Source organism: Moschus berezovskii, chromosome 13 (genome assembly GCF_049115385.1).
Source record: "Moschus berezovskii isolate FMDL1 chromosome 13, NW_MosBer_1.0, whole genome shotgun sequence".
NCBI lineage: Eukaryota > Metazoa > Chordata > Mammalia > Artiodactyla > Moschidae > Moschus > Moschus berezovskii.
The window spans coordinates 16,495,973-16,516,732 of NC_142472.1; the positions used below are offsets into that span (position 1 = coordinate 16,495,973).

A 20,760-nucleotide genomic window follows, 5' to 3' on the forward strand; every position below is an offset into this window, starting at 1 on the left:
CATGGACCTTCCTTGGTGTTCCTTGGCTTCCAGCTGCAGCATGGTGGTCTCTGCCTCTGATGTCCCATGGCCATTGTCCCCTGGTTGTCCCTGTGTCAGTCTGGGCCTCTTCTCATAAGAACATCGGTCATAGGGGATGTAGGGTCACTCTGCTCCAGTGTGACCTCATCTTAACTTGATTACATCTGCAGAGACCCTGCTTCCAAATAAGGTCACATTCACAGGTGTCATGTTTGAACATATCTTTTTGAGGAGGGGGCACCATCCAACCCACAGCTCCTAGCATGGTTGAGGGTGGGGTGGAGATTAGTGAGAAGTGTTCAGACTTGGAGGTTGTTTGATGCTTCGCTCCTTGGCTTTTTTACTTCTGGGTCTCAGCACCTTTGTTGTTAACCCCTGAGTGTTCCACAGGCCCTTGATCGGACCCCTGACTTCTGAAATGAATCTCTGCTCCAAGAAAGATTATTAAAATACAGAACCCCTGCCTCTCTGGAAGCAGTTCCATATGTCAACTCTTTCTCCACTCCTCTAGAAGGGGCTAAGGTTTGCAAGGTTGAGAGCAGCTGATTTCATGTGCAGAGGGGGTGAATCTAGTGTGTAAACCCAGTGTTGACAGTGTTATGAGCATAGGATCAGTGGGCAGGAGTATAATCTATTTAACCCAGTCCCTAGTTGTGTTTTGGGGCCCCCTTATTGCTTCCTTTGAGGACACTACCCCCAATTTTAGTACTAACAAAACAACTATTTGTCCACTGGTGAGCACTCCTGGATGAGTTGTGGACCAGCCTCACTGTTTGTCAGGTCCCTCTCTCACAGCAGAGAGGGGATTGCTGCCCCCATGTCCCCTCAAAATTGCCAGCACTTGACTGCTGAGTGAAATTGCTGTCTTTGTACTACCAGTCATTTAATTGTGCATATTACAGATTTGATGTGGTGAATGGTGATTTCATTAAAGAGGTGTGTGAATTTTGCCTCCCAAGTGGAACAAGACACAGTACGTTCTGCATAATTTTCTAGTTCTGCAGTATCTGACGGTACCCAAAGGCTTCCCTGCGTTTCTCCCAATGGACCCCCTCAGGGGAGAGGGGTCCCAGCGAGGGTCCTGGGCCAGCTCCCTCTACCTGAGCTGCCTCAACCAGAGTTGTTCTCATTTGATGAGTTTTGATCCTGACATATTTTTCCTCTGATGTTTTATTTGCTACTGAGTGAATAAAACTGAGTTTGGTTTCATGGGGTCAGAAAAGAGCAAAACATTTGCACATTATTTTATATGACTTTGGAAGGGAGGGCAACTGTGCAAGGATGTGTCACATGTGTTCAAAGAAAGTGATTTGATTGGCTGTAGCTTAAGCAGTTGCCTGATTTGGGGAAACCTGGTTGGATGCTTGTGGTTGGTCGTTCCTAAGTTTTTTCTTGGATCTGAGTGCATTGATTCTGGCTTAGGGTTTGGTTTGTGGGCACAGACTGTCAGGATTTTAGAGCCACCCCAGCCCCATGGTTTCCTTGTTTAATTACTTTAAAAGGTGGAATATTGAATTTTCAGTTGGGAACTTGTTGAGAGTGTGGGGGCAGTTGTAGAGACCATGGAGAGGCCTCTCATGGATTTTCTGTCTGGGGCTGGTTCCCGTTATCCCAGCTGGGCACATGATAGTATGACAGTGCCAGTGGTCAATGAAGATTTAATGAGTGACTCTTACCTATATGCAGATGTACTTGTGCCCACCTCTGGGTTAAGTTTAAATTTCTTTCCTGGAATTGTCACATTTGTCTAAAAAGACTGTGCTGATCCTCCCACCAACCTCTGTGCTTCTTGCTTCCCGAAGTGCCCAGGGTAATCATGTCAACTGCCTCCATTTTTAATGCATGATCACACCTTTCTTTCACATCCCCCAGCACCTGACACAGGGACAGGGTTTGGCAGGGAACGCAATGCTCAGTTCTGTACTGAGTTGACTGAACTAGATTTCTCAACAAGAATTCTAGACCAAGGAATCTTTTTTTTTTTTTCACCAAAATCATAATTTAAGACCAGATAACTTTTTTGATTAGTATTTAGGTTGGTTTAATATTATCAAATATAAATTAATTTCTCTCAATTTTTTTTTTACTTTTAGGGCAAAATGGTGGAAAGAGGAACTTATTCTGAGTTTCTGAAATCCGGGGTAGATATTTTTTCCCCTTTTGAGAAGGGGAATGAGCAGTCTGAGCCATCTCCAGTTCCAGGAACTCCCACTGTGATCTCTGAGTCTTTGGTTCAGTCTCTCCAGTCTCCCAGACCCTCACTGAAAGATGCGGTTCCAGAGGACCAAGATGTGAGTTTCTCATCCTGCAGTGTGCCCGGGTCTGTCTGCTCCTGGTGATCTCATGGACCTTCAGTCTGCTTGTGACACCTTCATTTGTCCCAAAGTAGACCCTAAGGTTCCTAAAGTCTTGTTCCATGGAATTAGTAGAGTTAGAAGAGCATGAGGGGAGCAAGCCTGCTTGGGGTTCCCCTTTGGTGTAGGATGGAGAATCTTATGGAGATCAGTAGTGGGCGCGCTGCTATGAATTCCATGTGGCTGACACTGATTGAGAACTCTTCAGTTTACCTTCAGTTCAGTTCAGTTCAGTTCAGTTGCTCAGTCGTGTCCGACTCCACGACCCCATGAATCACAGCACGCCAGGCCTCCCTGTCCATCACCAACTCCCGGAGTTCACTCAAACTCATGTCCACAGAGTCGGTGGTGCCATCCAGCCATCTCATTCTCGGTCGTCCCCTTCTTCTCCCGCCCCCAACCTTTCCCAGCATCAGAGTCTTTTCCAGTGAGTCAACTCGTCGCATGAGGTGGCCAAAGTATTGCAGTTTCAGCTTTAGCATCAGTCCTTCCAATGAACATCCAGGATTGATCTCCTTTAGAATGGACTAGTTGGATCTCCTTGCAGTATAAGGGACTCTCAAGAGTCTTCTCCAACACCACAGTTCAAAAGCATCGATTCTTCGGCGATCAGCTTTCTTCACAGTCCAACTCTCACATCCATACATGACCACGGGAAAAACCATTGCCTTGACTAGACGGACCTTGGTTGGCAAAGTAATGTCTCTGCTTTTTAATATACTCTTGATGAAAGTGAAAGAGGAGAGTGAAAAGGTTGGCTTGAAGCTCAACATTCAGAAAACAAAGATCATGGCATCTGGTCCCATCACTTCATGGGAATTAGATGGAGAAACAGTGGAAACAGTGTCAGACTGTATTTTTGGGGCTCCAAAATCACTGCAGATGCTGATTGCAGCCATGAAATTAAAAGACGCTTGCTCCTTGGAAGGAAAGTTATGACCAACCTTGATAGTATATTAAAAAAAAAAAAGCAGTTTCAGCTTAGTTACATCCTAATCATGCTGGTGGCCCCTGGCTTCTCTTATGCATCCAGAGGCTTAATGTGAAGACCCCCTTAGACAGAGTCCTGCTGTTGCCATGTTGAATCAGCTACTTTTTCTATATGTTGGAATGTTCTGGCACTTCAGGTGACTGATGGTAGTATTTTGCCTCACTGTCAGATGGTTTGTGATAGGTCAGAGGTAATATGGACAAAGGACCTCTAGTTTCTGTCCTCTTTTCTTACCCTTCAAGACTGAGAACCACATCTTATCAACCTTGAATCCCAGTCGCCAGGGTAAAGCTGAGGACACACTCGGCTTCTGTGATGCTATAATGCATTCTAAGTTCTCCAAACAGAAATGAGGAAATGCACTAGATCTCCCTTAAAAACATACACAGATATTCCTTTGATAGCCACACCCTCAGTATCCAAACCCGGGAGCCTGGAATGGTTCTGATAAGTATTCAGATTAGCTGTTCACTTTCCAAAATCAGGAATCACTCTCTGAAACTTAGGAACCAAATAGATTCAGATCATATGCTTGCAATGTGCTATCCAAACTCGTATTACTCCAGCTGACCCTGTGAACTCAGTTTAATGTATTTGGCTAGTATTTTGAGCCCCAAGTATGTTTTCTTTTCTGTCATTTTTTTTTCTGTTGGCAATGTACCCAAATCCTTTATTAAAGTGTTTAAAGAAATATGTGCCATTGGCCCTTTCACAAGTATAGGCATAAATGAAATAACATATAACCAGATCATACTAGAAGCAACCCTGGGCTAGGAGACACAAAGTATTGCTCCTTGTTAGCTGTGTGACTTGGAGCAAGTTACTTTACCTCTCTGAGCTTCAGAGAGGTAAATAGGGATGCAGAGTGGGGACAATGACCCCAGGAGTAAACACAATTATATCATTCAGGTCTCAGCTCAAATGTTTCCTGCTCAGAGTGACACTATCATTGAATGACACAAGTCATCTAGAGGGATGCATTAGCTCCATATCATTTTGTGTGTTATCTTAGATCAAACTTCTGCATTTATACTTTAATTGATTTTGTTGTGTGTTGAGAGTCATGATAAATATATTTTAAGCAAAACTACCCAACATTGAATGAACTCATGTGAATGACATTTCCTTATTTCTAATAGATTCCTAGAAGTAGAATGGCTAGGTCTAAGTGTAAGCACATATGTGATTTGGCCAGATATCCCTACACCTTCTCTGTAGGAGGTGGACCATCCTGAACCCCTACCAGTATATGAGGTGTGTCTGTTTCCCGCAGCTTTGCAGTGGAGGACATTGCTGATCTCTTGAAATTTGGGATTCATTTTTTAAAATTGCATCTCTCACTGCCATTTTTCCATTCTAGACTGAGAATATACAGGTTACACTACCTCTGGAGGGCCATTTGGGAGGAAAAGTTGGTTTTAAGACATATGTGAATTACTTCACAGCTGGTGCTGACTGGCCTGTCATCATCATCCTTATTCTAGTCAACATCGCAGCTCAGGTACGTAAGGGTGTTTATTTTGGTTTGTGCACTCAGCTTGATATTTATATACTATTTATACTGTATTTTTATAATTATTTAAAAATATATATATTAAGAGATTTATCTCAAAGACTTTGCTCATGCAGTTGTGGGTCTAGCTTGGTGAATGTGAAATCTGAAAGGCAGGCCTGCAGACTGAAACCTTAGACAGGAGCTGACCCTGATGGCTTGAGACAGAATTTCTTCCTCCTTTAGGAAGCCTCAGGTTTTGCTCTTCAAGCCTTCATCTGACTGGATGAGGCCACCACAGTGTTGAGGGTGGTCTCCTCTCCTGAAGTTCTGATGATGGATGTGAACCACATCCACAAAATACGTTCACAGAAACATCTAGATGAGTGTTTGGTTGAATCACTGGAGACTGACCCAGCCAAGTTGAAACCCAGAACTAACCATCACTGTACCTGTCAAGCTTTTGCTTTGAAAAAATCCAAACATCTGTACTGTTATTACTGCCTTTTGCAGTCCACTTGGATTTGCATTGAAATAAATTATATTTGGGGAGCAAAGTCTTCTAGGGAAAAGGGGATTTCTTTTAAACATATTAAGTTGTAAGATGCCCTCCCCTGACCTGTGGTTATCTGGGGTGTGGGACTTGGTACAGACCTGACCTGGAAGGACTGACTCTGTATTCTGGAGCCTTTCCATCCCCCATCCTAGTGAGCAGTGTGTGAGGGCTCAGTAATGTCAGTGTGAGTGACTGTTGTTTCCTGCCTCAGGTTGCCTATGTCCTGCAGGATTGGTGGCTTGCATTCTGGTGAGTGATTCCTGGTCTGACCCAAAGTACTGTGAAATCTACACAGAGCCCCATTTCCCACAGAGTCAAGGGGAGAGATAGGGCTTGTTTAGCCTCCTCTTCTTACCCTCAAGTAGTTTCCCTGAAGAAAGATGAAAGTTCCTGCAGGTGGTGTGTGGTCCCCCTGTGGTCTCTCTCCATGTCCCTCCCTGTAGCAGCTTCTTTACAGACAATTCTTTATCTTTTTTTGAACTTTTAATATTGTATTGCAATATAGCTGATCAACAATGTTGTGATAGTTTCACATGAACAGTGAAGGGATGCAGCCATACATATGGGATAAATATATGGGATATTTATTTATCCCATATATGTCTCCCCCAGACTTCCCTCCCATCCAGGCTGCCACATAACACTGGGCAGAGTTCCATGTGCTATACAATAAGCCCTCGTTGGTTACCTGTCTTAAATATACCAGTGTGTGCATGAGCATCCAAACATTATATCTATCCTTCCCCTCGGCAACCATAAGTTCATTTTCTAAGTCTGTCTTCTCAGGTAATTTTGAAAACTGAAAGTCATGATTCAGATTTTTAAAAGGGAGACACAAAGAGGGTCTTGTGAGCTGGGAAACACTTTCCAGCATAAAATACATTTCTTGAATTGAGGTAATTTTTTGTGATATTTGTGTAAAATCTATGTATATCTATAGTGTAATATTTTTTATTTCCTGTTCCACAGGGCAAATCTACAAAATGTCCTGTATTCTGGGACATTAGAAAAAGAAGATGAAGATGTAGTATTCGTTCTGAACTGGTACTTAGGAGCTTATTCAGGTAAAGTTGAGTCATCTACTCTATAATACCAGAGTTTAAGGTGCTTACAATGAGTCTGCATGAGCAAGAGGGCTTCAAGAGTAATTCAGTAATGTCTTAATAGATTAAGTATCTGAATCACATTTACGTTGTGAATTAACTAGAATAGTTATTTTAAAGATCTACTAGAAGAAAAGAGGTTGAATGGAGACTCTTAACTTGGTCCATACTGGATTTTGGTAGTTAAACCAGGATTGCATATTGAGAAAATCAGCCACTGGAAATATGTAGCTACCGTGTATTCTAATAGGTGCTTTAACTAAATCTTATATTGCTGTATGGACGGGTAAGGGGATTAGAAATGGATCCCCACCCCGTGGTTCAGGTTGTTCTGATTCTGTCTGAATAAACCTTGGCATTCATTGATGTTGGATGAAATCTTCTGGCAGCGTGGGCCCCAGATAAAAGCATTATTCCCTCCCAGGTATGCCAAACTCCCCTTTCCCCACTGCTCATCTCCTGGGCTTCACTAATAACTTGAGAAGCTAAGCAGGGGAATTCCAGTGTCTGGAATTAGGATTCCTTCTCATTCTTGCCCTGAGATCACAGTGTTATCTCCTCCCCAACTGTGTGATTAATTCAAAATTCGGCTTGCCAGACTAATATTATCATGACTGTCCTATTCACAAGAGTATTTAGATTATATATAGCATAGCATTACATACTATTTAAAGGATGTCTTTAACAAAAACTTTAAAAGCCTTCTTTATCCATTCATCTGTTGATGGATATTTAGGTGGCTTCCATGTCCTAGCTTTTGTAAATAGTGTTGCTATGAACACTGGGGTGCATGTGTCTTTTTGAATTATGGTTTTCTCAGGGTATATGCGCAGTAATGGGACTGCTGGGTCATATTATGGTTCTATTTTCTATTTTTTAAGGAACCTCCATACCCTTCTCCATAGTGACTGTAGCAATTTGCATTCCTACTAACAGTGCAAGAAGGTTCCCTTTTTCCACCCCTTCTCTAACATTTATTGTTTGTATACTTTTTGATGATGGACATTCTGACTGGTGTGAGGTAATACCTTATCAGAGTTTTGATCTGCATTTCTCTAATAAAAATATTGAGCATCTTTTCATGTGCCTTTTGGCCATCTGTATGTCTTCTTTGGTGAAAGATCTATGTAGATATTCTGCCCATTTTTTGATTGGGTTGTTTGTTTGTTTATTTTTGATACTAAGCTGATGAGCTGTTTGTATATTGTGGAGATTAATTCCTGGTCAGTTACTTATTTTGTAATTACTTTCTCCCATTCTCAGGACTGTCTTTTCATCTCATTTATGGTATATACATATATACACTGGGTCGGGTGGTAGCTCAAATGGTAAAGAATCTGCCTGCAATGTGGGAGACCTGGGTTTGATCCCTGGGTCAGGAAGAACCCCTGGATAAGGGCATGGCAACCCACTCCAGTATTCATGCTTGGAGAATTCCATGGACAGAGAAGCCTGACACAGGCTACAGTCCATGGACATGACTGAGCGAATAGCACACATATGCAATGGAATATTACTCATCCATGGAAAGGAATGAAATTGGGTCATTTGTTGAGACATGGATGGACCTAGAGTCTGTCATACAAAGTAAAGTCAGAAAGAGAAAAACAGAAAAAAATACTTGAATTAATGCATATTTGTGGAATCTAGCCTCTTCGTGGATCACTGCCTTATTGCGGTGAAGGGACTTGTATAACTCAATGAAGCTATGAGCTACGCCATGAAGGGCCACCTAAGACAGACAGGTCATACTGCAGAATTATGGAGGAGGCAATGGCAAACCACTCTAGTGTACTAGCCATGAGAAACCCATGAACTGCATAAAAAGGCAAAAAGATAAGACACCAAAAGATTAGCCGCCAGGTCGGAAGGTGTCCAATATGCTACTGGGGAAGAGCAGAAGAAAACTACTAATACCTCCAAACAGAATGAAGTGGCTGGGTCAAAATGGAAATGACGCTCAGTTGTGGATGTGTCTGGTGGGGAAAGTAAAATCTGATGCTGTAAAGAACAGTATTGCATAGGAGCCTGGAATGTTAGGTCCATGAATCCAGGTAAACTGGATGTGGTCAAGCGGGAGATGGTAAGAGTAAACATAGACATCTTAGGAATCAGTGAGCTAAAATGGACGTGAACGGGTGAATTTAATTCAGATGACCGTTATATCTACTGCTGTGGGCGAGAAGTGCTTAGAAGAAATGAAATAACCCTCATAATCAACAAGCGTCCAAATTGCAGTTCTTGGGTGCAACCTTAAAAACAACAGAATGACCTTGATTCATTTCCAAGGCAAACCATTCAAGATTTCAGTAATCCAAGTCTATGCCCCAGCCACTGATGCCAAAGAAGCGGAAGTTGACCAGTTCTATGAGGACCTAGAAGACCTCCTAGAATGAAGTGCAGTGATCCAGAGAATAGCAAGGAGAGACTGGAAGGCCTTCAGTGGACAATACAGAGAAATAGAGGAAAACAACAGAAAAGGTAAGGCTAGAGATCTCTTCAAGAAAATTAGAAATATCAAAGGAATATTTCATCTGAAGATGGGCACAATAAAGGACAGAAACGGTAAAGATCTAATTGCAGCAGAAGAGATCAAGAAGAGATGGAAATAATACACAGAAGAACTGTACAAAAAAGATACTAATGACCTGGATAACCACAATGATGTAGCCTCTCACTCAGAACCAGACATTCTGGAGTGTGGAGTCAAGTGAACCTTAGGAAGCACTGCTGCCTATAAAGCTAGTGAAGGTGATAGCATTCCAGCAGAGTTATTTAAAATCCTAAAAGATGATGCTATTAAAGTGCTACACTCAATATGTCAGCAAATTTGGAAAACCCAGCAGTGGCCACAGGACTGGAAACGGTCAATCCTCATCCCAGTTCCCAAGAAGGGCAATACTAAAGATTGTTCAGTACACCAGACAATTGCACTCATCTCCCATGCTACTAACATTATGCTCAAAATCATTCAAGCTAGTTTTCAGCATTATGTGAATTGAGAACTTCCAGATGTTCAACCTGCATTTAGAAAAGGAAGAGGAACCAGAGATCAAATTGTCAACATTTTCTGGATCATAGAGAAAGCAAGGGAATTCTGGAACAACATCTACCTCTGTTTCTTTGGCTAAGCTAAAGCCTTTGACTGTGTGGATCATAACAAACTGTGGAAAAGTCTTAAAGAGATAGGAATACCAGACCATCTTACCTGTCTCCTGAGAAACCTGTGTGGAACAACTGTTCGAACCCTGTATGGAACAACTGATTGATTCAGGATGGAGAAAGAAATATGACAAGGCTGTTTGTTGTCACCCTGTTTATTTAACTTTTACACAGAGCACATCATGTGAAATGCTGGACTGGATGGTTTATAAGCTGGAATGAAGATTGCTGGAGAATATCAAGCTCAGATATGTGGGTGATACCACTCTAATGGCAGAAAGCAAAAAGGAACTAAAGAGCCTCTTGATGAGGGTGAAGAAGGAAAGTGAAAAAGCCAATTTAAAACTGAATATTAAAAAACTAAGATCATGCCATCCAGTCCCATCACTTCATGGCAAACAGAAGGGGAAAATGTGGGAACAGTGACAGATTTCCTCTTCTTGGGCTCTAAAGTCAATGTGGATGGTGACTGCAGCCATGAAATTAGAAGACAATTGCTTCTTGGTAGGAAAGCTATGACAAACCTAGATAGTGTATTAAAAAGCAGAGACAACACTTTACCAACAAAGGTCCATATGCTCAAAGTTGTTTTTCCAGTAGTCATGTACAGATGTGAGAGCTGGACAATAAAGAAGGCTGAGCACTGAAGAATTGATGCTTTTGAACTGTGGTGGTGGAGAAGACTCTTGAGAGTCCCTTGGACAGTAAGGAGATGAAACCAGTCAGTCTTAAAGGAAATCAACCCTGAATACTCATTGAAAGGATTGAGGCTGAAGCTCAAACTCTAGTACTTTGGCTTCCTGATACAAACAGCTGACTCACTGGAAAAGACCCTGATGCTGGGGAGGGTTGAAGGCAGAAGGAGAAGAAGGTGACAGAGGATGAGCTGGTTGGATGGCATCACTGGTTCATGAACTTCGGCAAACTCTGGGAGATGGTGAGGGACAGGGAAGCCTGGCATGCTGCAGTCCATGGGGTTGTGAAGAGTTGGACATGACTTGGCGACTAAACAACAACATGGAATCTAGGAAAAGTGGTACAGATGAACCTATTTTCAGGGGATGAATAGAGTTGTAGAGAATAGATATTTGGACACAGGGTGGGAGTGGGGAGGTGAGAGAGATGAACTGGGAGATTAGGATTGGCATATATGCACTACCGTGTGTAAAACAGATAGCTAGTGGGAAGCTGCTGTATAGCACGGGGTGCTCAGTTCAGTGCACTGTGATGACCTAGAGGGCAGGGATGGCGGGGAAGGGAGGTCCAGGAGGGAAGGGATATATGTATACATGTAGTTGATTTACTTTGTTGAACAGCGGAAACTAACACAACATTGTAAAGCAACTATACCCCAATAAAATTTAAACAACTAAACAACTAAAAATTGAAATATCCTCACAGGAAATGCTTGTACAAGCTTTCTACAAAGAGTAAGTTATGTAAAAATCCACTCACGGAAATTTGGTATTTATTTTATTGATCACTTGATAAGAAACTTGAATCTACCAACTGTTCACCTTCTGAATTGGTGGGCAATGAGAGCTTAAAGAAGAAGGAAGGGATTCTGTTACACATTCATATAGGATGGTGGGCTAAGGCAAATGCCTATTGATGGAATTCAGGAATTTAAGGAGCTTTCAGAATTTAAATGACACTGATGTGGCAGCTGAATGCAAAAAAGTACTTGATGGATTGCCAAAGTTATCCCCTCTCTATATAGCATTGTGAGTTGAAGAGATGTTTGGAGGGCTATTTTAATTTTTACATGCATAGTAGTGCTCATTTATGTCATTGATAAGACATAAATTTAAATGATTATATTTATTTACAAATGCTTTGGGGTTCTGTAAAATAGTGAGAGATTAGATTATCTCGTGTCAAAATATAATTTGTAGTTTCTTACAGTACAATAATTTAAGAGATTGTCCACTTGCAACTTAACATGGTCTTTTCATATTCTTTATAGCTACTTGGGTATAGAAGTAGCGAGTTTATTTTTATTGTTTCAAATTTTTATTAATTTTTATTATAGTTGCTTTCCAATGTTGCGTTAGTTTCTGTTGTACAGCCAAGTGAACCACTGAACATATATATCTTTGGATTTCCTTTCCATTTAGGTCACCACAGAGCATTAAGTAGAGTTCTCTGTGCCATACAGTAGATTCTTAAAAAGCTACTTTACATGAAGTAAATTTCCTTGTAAATTACAAGGAAATGGTAGATCATGTCTCCTTTTCCCTGTTAATTCACATGCTGGTAGCAAAGCATTGGAGAAGGGAATGGCAATCCACTCCAGTATTTTTGCCTGGAGAATTCCATGGTTAGAAGAGCCTGGGGGCTACAGTTCATAGGGTTGCAAAGAGTATGACACAACTGAGCAACTAACACTTTCACCAAAGCATACCTTACTTTTAGATTATGGGACATGTTGTAAATAATGAGATTTGAAATGTGGAGAAAGAAAGATCAACTACTTGTATAATTATCTGTCTTATAAGTTTTATTAGAACTTGTAATTGAATTAGGCAAGCCTAGAATGACACTAGAAGGCAATGGCAACCCACTCCAGTACTCTTGCCTAGAAAATCCCATGGATGGAGGAGCCTGGTAGACTGCAGTCCATGGGATTGCGAAGAGTCGGACATGACTGAATGACTTCACTTTCGCTTTTCACTTTCATGCATTGGAGAAGAAAATGGCAACCCACTCCAGTGTTCTTGCCTGGAGAATCCCAGGGACGGGGAGCCTGGTGGGCTGCCGCCTATGGGGTCACACAGAGTCAGACACGACTGAAGTGACTTAGCAGCAGCAGCAGCAGAATGAAACTGTAGTTTACACTTATTTCCCCCACCCCCCATGTTATTTCTATTTAGTGAGAGGAAAACAGTGATTTTTACACTTTTCTTTATAAATGTGTTTTTTGAAAGCATTAAACTCTTACAGGATATATATATACATATATGTTTTTTATTCTGTATTCTATATATGTAAACTTCTATACAAATTTGATTTATAGAATAAAATACACAGTATCTTTTTAAACTGCCTGCCATGCTTTATCATGGTTGAGGATAAGACAGAGATCTTGTGCTGAGTCATGTTTCTTTATTTCAGGGCTAACTGTATCTACCATCCTTTTTGGCATCACACGGTCTCTGTTGATATTCTACATCCTTGTTAATTCTTCACACACTTTGCACAACAAAATGTTGGAGAGCGTTTTAAGAGCTCCGGTATTGTTCTTCAGTAGAAATCCAATAGGTAAGTCAGACACCAAATTTTTTAAGTAACACTTAGTGCCTGGTTACATTTTCATATTTGAAAATGGAAGATATGCTTGGAAAAAAGTCACTGTGTATGTTTATTCATTTTCTACAAAAAGCTTCACTGATAATTTTTCCTGCCAAAGAAAATCTGAATATAGGAGCATATAATCTTTTATTCCAATTTATGCATGTCTGTAAAAATACATGAATGTTTACTTTGCAGGATGATTTAGGAGTCCATTTGTTGTGTGGCATATGAAACACCTAACAGACGATGCAAATGTGTTGAAATGTTTTTGACTAGTTGTTGAAACATTGGCTGTGTTACATAGTGTTAAGCTAACTAGGAAGGACCTTCTTCCAGGAACATCTCTACAGAAGACAGGCTGTGTGTGTCTTTCTTTCATTGCCCATCCATTTCTGGGACCACAGAGTTCTGACATGTGCCCATATTTTGAGTTTTACCTAAATGATAATATAAGATTAATTAAAATACAAGATCAGTGAAATGTAAACATCCTCTTCAATAAAAGCAACCCCCTAGTTTTACAATGGACTTTTGGTTACATTTGAGAGGTCTTGTGGTTTATAGTAGGTGGATCTTCAGTGTGAAGAGTGTTCCTGAAGGTTTCCCAGTGGTTGCTTCCTCCTCCCTTAGGCCTTCGACCTGTCTTGCTTCTGAAGGTAGCCTCCTGACCTGGGTTCCTATGAAGAGTTAGTTCATCAGCGCACATGCCACTCTGTTCTGTTGGTTAGACTTGTGCTGAGGCCCAGGGTGGCTTTGTTTTTGCAGGTGATGATTGATAGGACCTGTTGAGGCAGGGATGTGACTGGAGGGAGGACAGCAGTAGCCTTGTCCTGGCCACCAACTAGCTGTGTGATCAAGGCCAAAGTAGGTAGATGCTATTGACAGGCGAATCTCCAGGCAGGATGTCGTCATGGTTACAAGTATGGACCCTGGAGCCAAATTCCTGGGTTCAGTCCTGGGGCTAGTTACTAATAGTAGTAGCCAGTTATAGTTATGTTAATACTTATATGCTAGTTATTTATTTATTTATTTATTTTCATGTTTATTTTATTTATTTATTTTTTTTACATCTGTTAAAAGTATTTTTATTGAAAAAGCACAAATGCAAAGAAATGAACAGAAGAAAATTTATGCGTCGAACCTGGACTGGTCACTTATGATAATATAGATGCTACAATTCCATTCTCCCCAATCATTCCACCTTCACCCTCTCCCACAGAGTCCCAAAGACTGTTCTAAATGCCTATGTCTCTTTTGCAGTCTCTTATACAGGGTTCAGGTTACCATCTTTCTAAATTCCATATATATGCGTTAATATACAGTATTGATGTTCTTCTTTCTGGCTTACTTCACTCTGTATAATTGGCTCCAATTTCATCCACCTCATTAAAACTGATTCAAATGCATTCTTTTTGATGGCTGAAAAATACTCCATTGTGTATATGTACCAAAGCTTTCTTATCCATTCATCTGCAGATGGACATCTAGGTTGCTTCCATGTCCTGGCTATTATAAACAGTGCTGCAATGAACATTGGAGTACATGTGCCTCTTTCAATTCTGGTTTCCTCGGTGTGTATGCCCAGGAGTGCGATCGCTGGATCATATGGCAGTTCTATTTCCAGTTTTCTGAGGAATCTCCACACTGTTCTCCATAGTGGCTGTACTAGTTTGCATTCCCACCAACAGTGTAAGAGGGTTCCCTTCTCTCCACACCCTCTCCAGCATTTATTGCATGTAGACTTTTGGATAGCAGCCATTCTGACTGGTGTGAAATGGTATCTCATTGTGGTTTTGATTTGCATTTCTCTGATGATGAGGGATGTTGAGCATTTTTTCATGTGTTTGTTAGCCATCTTTATGTCTTCTTTGGAGAAATGTCTGTTTAATTCTTTGGCCCATTTTTTAATTGGGTCACTTAGTTTTCTGGAATTAAGCTGCAGGAGCTGCTTGTATATTTTGGAGATTAATCCTTTATCAGTTGCTTCATTTGCTATTATTTTCTCCCATTCTGAAGGCTGTCTTTTCACCTTGCTTAGAGTTTCCTTTGCTGTGCAGAAGCTTTTGATTTTAATTAGGTCCCATTTGTTTATTTTTGCTTTTATTTCCAATATTCTGGGAGGTGGGTCTTGGAGGATCCTGCTGTGATTTATGTCGGAGAGTGTTTTGCCTACGTACTCCTCTAGGAGTTTTATAGTTTCTGGTCTTACATTTAGATCTTTAATCCATTTTGAGTTTATTTTGGTGTATGGTGTTAGGAAGTGTTCTAGTTTCATTCTTTTACAAGTGGCTGACCGGTTTTCCCAGCACCACTTGTTAAAGAGACTGTCTTTTCTCCATTTTATATTCTTGCCTCCTTTGTCAAAGATAAGGTGTCCATAGGAGCGTGGGTTTATCTCTGGGCTTTCTATTTTGTTCCATTGATCTATATTTCTGTCTTTATGCCAGTACCATACTGTCTTGATGACTGTGGCTTTGTAATAGAGCCTGAAGTCCGGCAGGTTAATTCCCCCAGTTCCATTCTTCTATGCTAGTTATTTAATTTCTCTGTGTTTCAATTTTCTCACCAGTAAAATGAGGATTCTATTCACACGCTTACCAATATCTCGATGTTGTGGGCATTAAGCAGGTTAATACGTTCACAGCACTTAGCACAGGGTCAGTGCCTAATGAACCTCAGTGAGGATTTTGGCATGCTGTCTGGGAACTTCTGTCCTGTGAAATGCGAATAACCGCTGCCCTTCCTGTTTCACAAGACTGTTGTGAGGATTAAATAAGACTGTTTAGGGCAGCATCTTGTGCAGATTTATTCAACACATGTTCTTTACTCCAAGCACTGTGAGGAGCACAGGATGGCAAACTGCAGAGGCCCACACAATCTCATCTCATTACGAAGCTGGAGTGAGGAACTGATTGGAAGAATCTTTGCTGTTATGGCTGTGAAGTCTTTCTACTTTGTCCGTTAATGTGGAAACTGCAGTCATAAATTTGGGGCATCAAGTGGGACTGAATTTCTGTTACCACAGCCTCTGAGTGGTTGTGACCTGTTAACCAGACTCTTGATGACCTGTAGGCTTCTCCAGATGCTGATTTATTATTCAAGGATTTGGAACCAAGTTTAAATCTTTAAGGTCACTAATCCTAGAATGGCAGGCATATACAGTATGTATCTTGTCTCCCCCTCCTGTGTCTATTAGCAGAACTTCATTCCTTCAAGAAAATAGAAGCCCAAATAAGAACTGCAAAGATAGGCCCAAAGGTTTAGGGGCCAGTTATTTTCTCCATAAGCGGTATATTAAATTGAATTCTTCTCTGTGTTTATTTTCAAAAGTAGAATTTTTAATAGATGATTTATGGTGGTCTTTGTTTCTGGTATGTGATGGCATGAAGAGAAAAACCACATATAGTGGTATTACTTGTTACCAAGTTCAAGCTCGCTCTGCTTGCCTCACAATGCCAGTAAGTCTTACAGACAACATGTTAAGGCAGAGAATAATGACTTTATTTGGAAACCTGGTAGACTGAGAAGATGACAGGCTAATATCTCAAAATAGCCATCTTATTGGGGTCTGGATGCCTGGTTCTTTTACAGAACATGGAGGAGAGGAGGGGAGGAAGTGAAGTCAAAAGGCCATTTATCTTGCACAATAAGAGGGCATTTCTTCTGCAGCCATCCACAAGTGGTGAGGGTCAGATTGTCTCCTGTGAGCTGATAAAAGCCATTTTAGTTTGACATTCAGGCAGGAGGGCAGGGTCCCCTGACAAAAACAATGCATAGCAATGGTCAAAGAAACAGATCCAGCATGGAGTCAAAACTGACTCCTCTGTGCTACAGTTCCTTTGGTGTGCACCTCCCCTGCCTGGGGCCAGTGTCCTGTTCTTTCTCATCCTGAGTCTCCTCAGGGTGCACCACCCTTGCTGGGGTGGCTGCAGAGTCCTGATGGCTGTAGCATCCTTTGTTTAATGATGTAACAGGTGACATTTTTAGTTCACACCAGATACTTACCAGAAATTCTCATATTCTATCCTGCAACCTTAAGGATATACTATTATTGTGGATTCTGAGAAGGGAAGTAAAATCAATGATAAGTGATTCTTAGTCATTTAGTAATATTTCAGTTTTCCTGCCTACATCCCTCTGGTCTTCTTAGATGCTTATTCATAAGTCTGTGCTTGTCACACCTGGTATACCTCTGAAAATAATGGCTTATTACCCCAGTAGTAAACTTACAACTTGGAAATGGCCACAAGCCATAATTCCCAAAATGTGAGCTGCTGTGAGCCATCTGGAGGGAAAAAAAATTGCAGAGAGGTTACAATTATGTTTATTTTAAAAGTATCACTTGGCAAAATTAATCTTGATAATTAAAGCAAAATTGGTGTAACAATTAGGATTAACTTAGGTATTTTGCAACTATTTATTTACCAATTTAACACTTGGAGTAAGTCTTAGATTGGATGGATCTAAACGGAGGGAACATTCTCAGATCCACCAACCCTTCCTGTTTCTGCCACAAGATTCCCCCATTCTTGTAGAAATCAGGACTCAATTTCAGTTCCCCACCCACTGCCTTTTGGTAGTATTTTTGTTTCTCTTTAGGTATCATCCTATTTTGTCTTTCTTTTTACCACTGACATTGGCTTATTTCATATGAATTTGTGATATATTAGATTTGTTGTTGTGTGACCACTAAGGCATGTCTGACTCTTTTGTAGTCCCATGGACTGTAGGCTGCCAGGCTCCTCTGTCCATGGGATTTCCCAGGTAAGAATACTGGAGTGGGTTGCCATTTCCAGCTCCAGGGGATCTTCCTGACCCAGAAATTGAACCCCTGTCTCTTATGTCTTCTGCATTGGCAGGTGGATTCTTTAGCATGAGCCCCTAGGGAAGCCCAATATATTAAATATTTAATACATTTACTTTTAAAAAAAGATTTATTTATTTTTAGTTGCATGGGTCTTTGTGGCTGCACATTGTGGTGGCTTTTTCTGCTGCAGAGCTCAGGCTCTAGGCACATGAGCTTCAGTAGTTGTGGTGCACAGGCTTAGTTGCTCTGTGGCATGTGGAATCTTCGCGCATCAGGGATTGAACACATGTCCCCTGCACTGGGAACACTGTATCACCCAGAAAGTAAATATATATGCTTCAGAAATATTGTTTTGATTTGTTCATGAATTATTTCTCTTAAAGCTCTTGTCTGAGGAAATGAGTAATTTTTGTATCCTATTCTTGCAGGAAGAACTTTAAATCGTTTCTTCAAAGACATTGGGCATATGGATGACTCCTTGCCCCTGATATTTCAAGATTTCATCCAGGTAATGTACCAGTCCTGCCAAAGTTCTCACAGGGAAGAGCAGAGTGCCTGTTTCTCAAGGATTTTTCACAGGGGCTGAGGGTGGGCCTTTCAGCCTGGTAATGTGTCCTGTTAACTTTTGTAAGAGGCTGTGTTTTTGAGAGAAAGGTGTGGCTGTGATTGGGAGGCTGAGTTAACTTGAGTAACACTTGGGGCAGGAGTGGCTTCATGGTCATGTCAATGTTGGTCTGAAGCAGCAACATGTCGGGTAAATGGTTCTCCCTCTGCCTTCCAGGTGTCTGGTGTGGATTCCCTTTATTGTGAGCACATTTCATAACAGAAAGACAATCACCTCTCATGGAAAGATAACCTAGATTAACTAAATTATGCACTATATTGGGCTTCCCAAGTGGCTCAGTGGTAAAGAATTTACCTGCAAATGCAGGAGATGCAAGAGACATGGGTTCGATTCCTGATTTGGGAAGAAGCCCTGGAGAATGAATGGCAACCCACTTCAGTATTCTTGCCTGGAAAACTCCACAGACAGAGGAGCCTGGTGGGCTATAGTCCATGGGGCTGCAAAGAGTCGGACACAGCTAAGCACAAGCATGATGCGTTGTATTCCCACGGAGGACAATTATTTGCTGCACCATTTTATTTGGTTAAAGCCAGATGTAGTTACTTACAAAGAAAAGATTGGTTAAAAATAAGGTGAAAATAATACTTTAACAAGGACAATGTTGTTTATTTGCTAAATTGTGTCTGACTCTTGTGACATCATGGACTGCAGCCCACCAGGCTTCTCCTTCCATGGGATTTCTCAGGGAAGTATCCTGCAGTGGGTTGCCATTTCCTTGTCCAGGGAATATTCCTGATCCAGAGATCAGACTTGTGTCTCCTGCAGTGTAGGCAGATTCTTACCACTGAGCTACCTGGGAAGTTCAACAAGTTTAATAGAGAGCAACTTTGAAGATATGAAGGCTTTTAAGCCAGTAATTCACTTATGGGATCAAAGCCATCTCAGGAAATGTCTTTTGTTTTTGTAGACATGTTTTCTTTTCATAAGCTGATTGCTCTGTCTTAAGATGTCTTATTGCCAAATCCAGACTTAAATTGAAGAAAGTAGGGAAAACCACTAGACCATTCAGGTATGACCAAATCTAATCCCTTATGATTATACAGTGGAAGTGAGAAATAGGTTTAAGGGACTAGATCTGATGGACAGAGTGCCTGATAAACTTTGGATGGAGGTTCATGACATTGTACAGGAGACAGTGACTCTTTGCGACCCTATGGACTGTAGCCTGCCAGGCTCCTCCATTCATGGGATTTTCCAGGCAAGAATACTGGAGTGGGTTGCCATTTCCTTCTCCAGGAGATCTTCCTGACCCAGGGATTGAACCCGGGTCTCCCGCATCGTAGGCAGATGTTTTACTGTCTGAGCCACCAGGGAAGTCAAGACCATCCCCAAGAAAAAGAAATGCAAAAAAGCAAAATGACTGTCTGAGGAGGCCTTAAAAATAGCTGTGAAAAGAAGGGAAGCAAAAAGCAAAGGAGAAAAGGAAAGATATACCCATTTGAATAGCAATAGAATGGGAAAGACTAGAGATATCTTCAAAAATATTAGGGATACCAAGGGAACATTTCATGCAAAGTTGGGCTCAATAAAGGACAGAAATGGTATGGACCTAACAGAAGCAGAAGATATTAAGAAGAGGTGGCAAGAATACACAGAAGAACTGTACAAAAAAGATCTTCACGACCCAGATAATTATAATGGTGTGATCACTCACCTAGAGCCAGACATACTGGAATGTGAAGTCAGGTGGGCCTTAGGAAGCATTAGTACGAACAAAGCTAGTGGAGGTTATGGAATTCCAGTCGAGCTATTTCAAATCCTAAAAGATTATGCTGTGAAAGTGCTGCACTCAATATGCCAGCAGTGGCCACAGGACTGAAAAAGGTCGGTTTTAATTCCAATCCCTAAGAAAGGCATGCCAAAGAATGCTCAAACTACTGCACAATAGCACTCATCTCACACACTAGTAAAGTAATGCTCAAAATTCTCCAAGCTAGGCTTCAACAATATGTGAACCGTGAACTTCCAGATGTTCAAGCTGGTTTTAGAAAAGGCAGAAGAACCAGAGATCAAATTGCCAACATCCGCTGGATCATCGAAAAAGCAAGAGGGTTCCAGAAAAACATTTATTTCTGCTTCATTGACTATGCCAAAGCCTTTGACTGTGTAGATCACAATAAACTGTGGAATATTCTGAAAGAGATGGGAATACCAGACCACCTGACCTGCCTCTTGAGAAATCTGTATGCAGGTCAGGAAGCAACAGTTAGAACTGGACATGGAGTAACAGACTGGTTCCAAATATAAAAGGGACTACGTCAAGGCTGTATATTGTCACCCTGCTTCTTTAACTTATATACAAAGTATATCATGAGAAATGCTGGGCTGGATGAAGCACAAGCTGGAATCAAGACT

The 20,760-nt window shown here is 41.2% G+C and overlaps 1 protein-coding gene across 1 annotated transcript in view; it reads left to right on the forward strand.

The window, feature by feature from the left end:
- LOC148775815 (ATP-binding cassette sub-family C member 4-like) overlaps positions 1-20,760 on the forward strand; it is a 145,853-nt gene that overhangs the window by 49,212 nt on the left and 75,881 nt on the right. The window contains exons 15-20 of the mRNA XM_088842816.1: positions 2,115-2,312; positions 4,727-4,867; positions 5,626-5,663; positions 6,384-6,478; positions 12,794-12,940; positions 18,209-18,288. Coding sequence (XP_088698942.1) covers positions 2,115-2,312; positions 4,727-4,867; positions 5,626-5,663; positions 6,384-6,478; positions 12,794-12,940; positions 18,209-18,288 — 699 coding nt within the window. The remainder of the gene's footprint in view (positions 1-2,114; positions 2,313-4,726; positions 4,868-5,625; positions 5,664-6,383; positions 6,479-12,793; positions 12,941-18,208; positions 18,289-20,760) is intronic.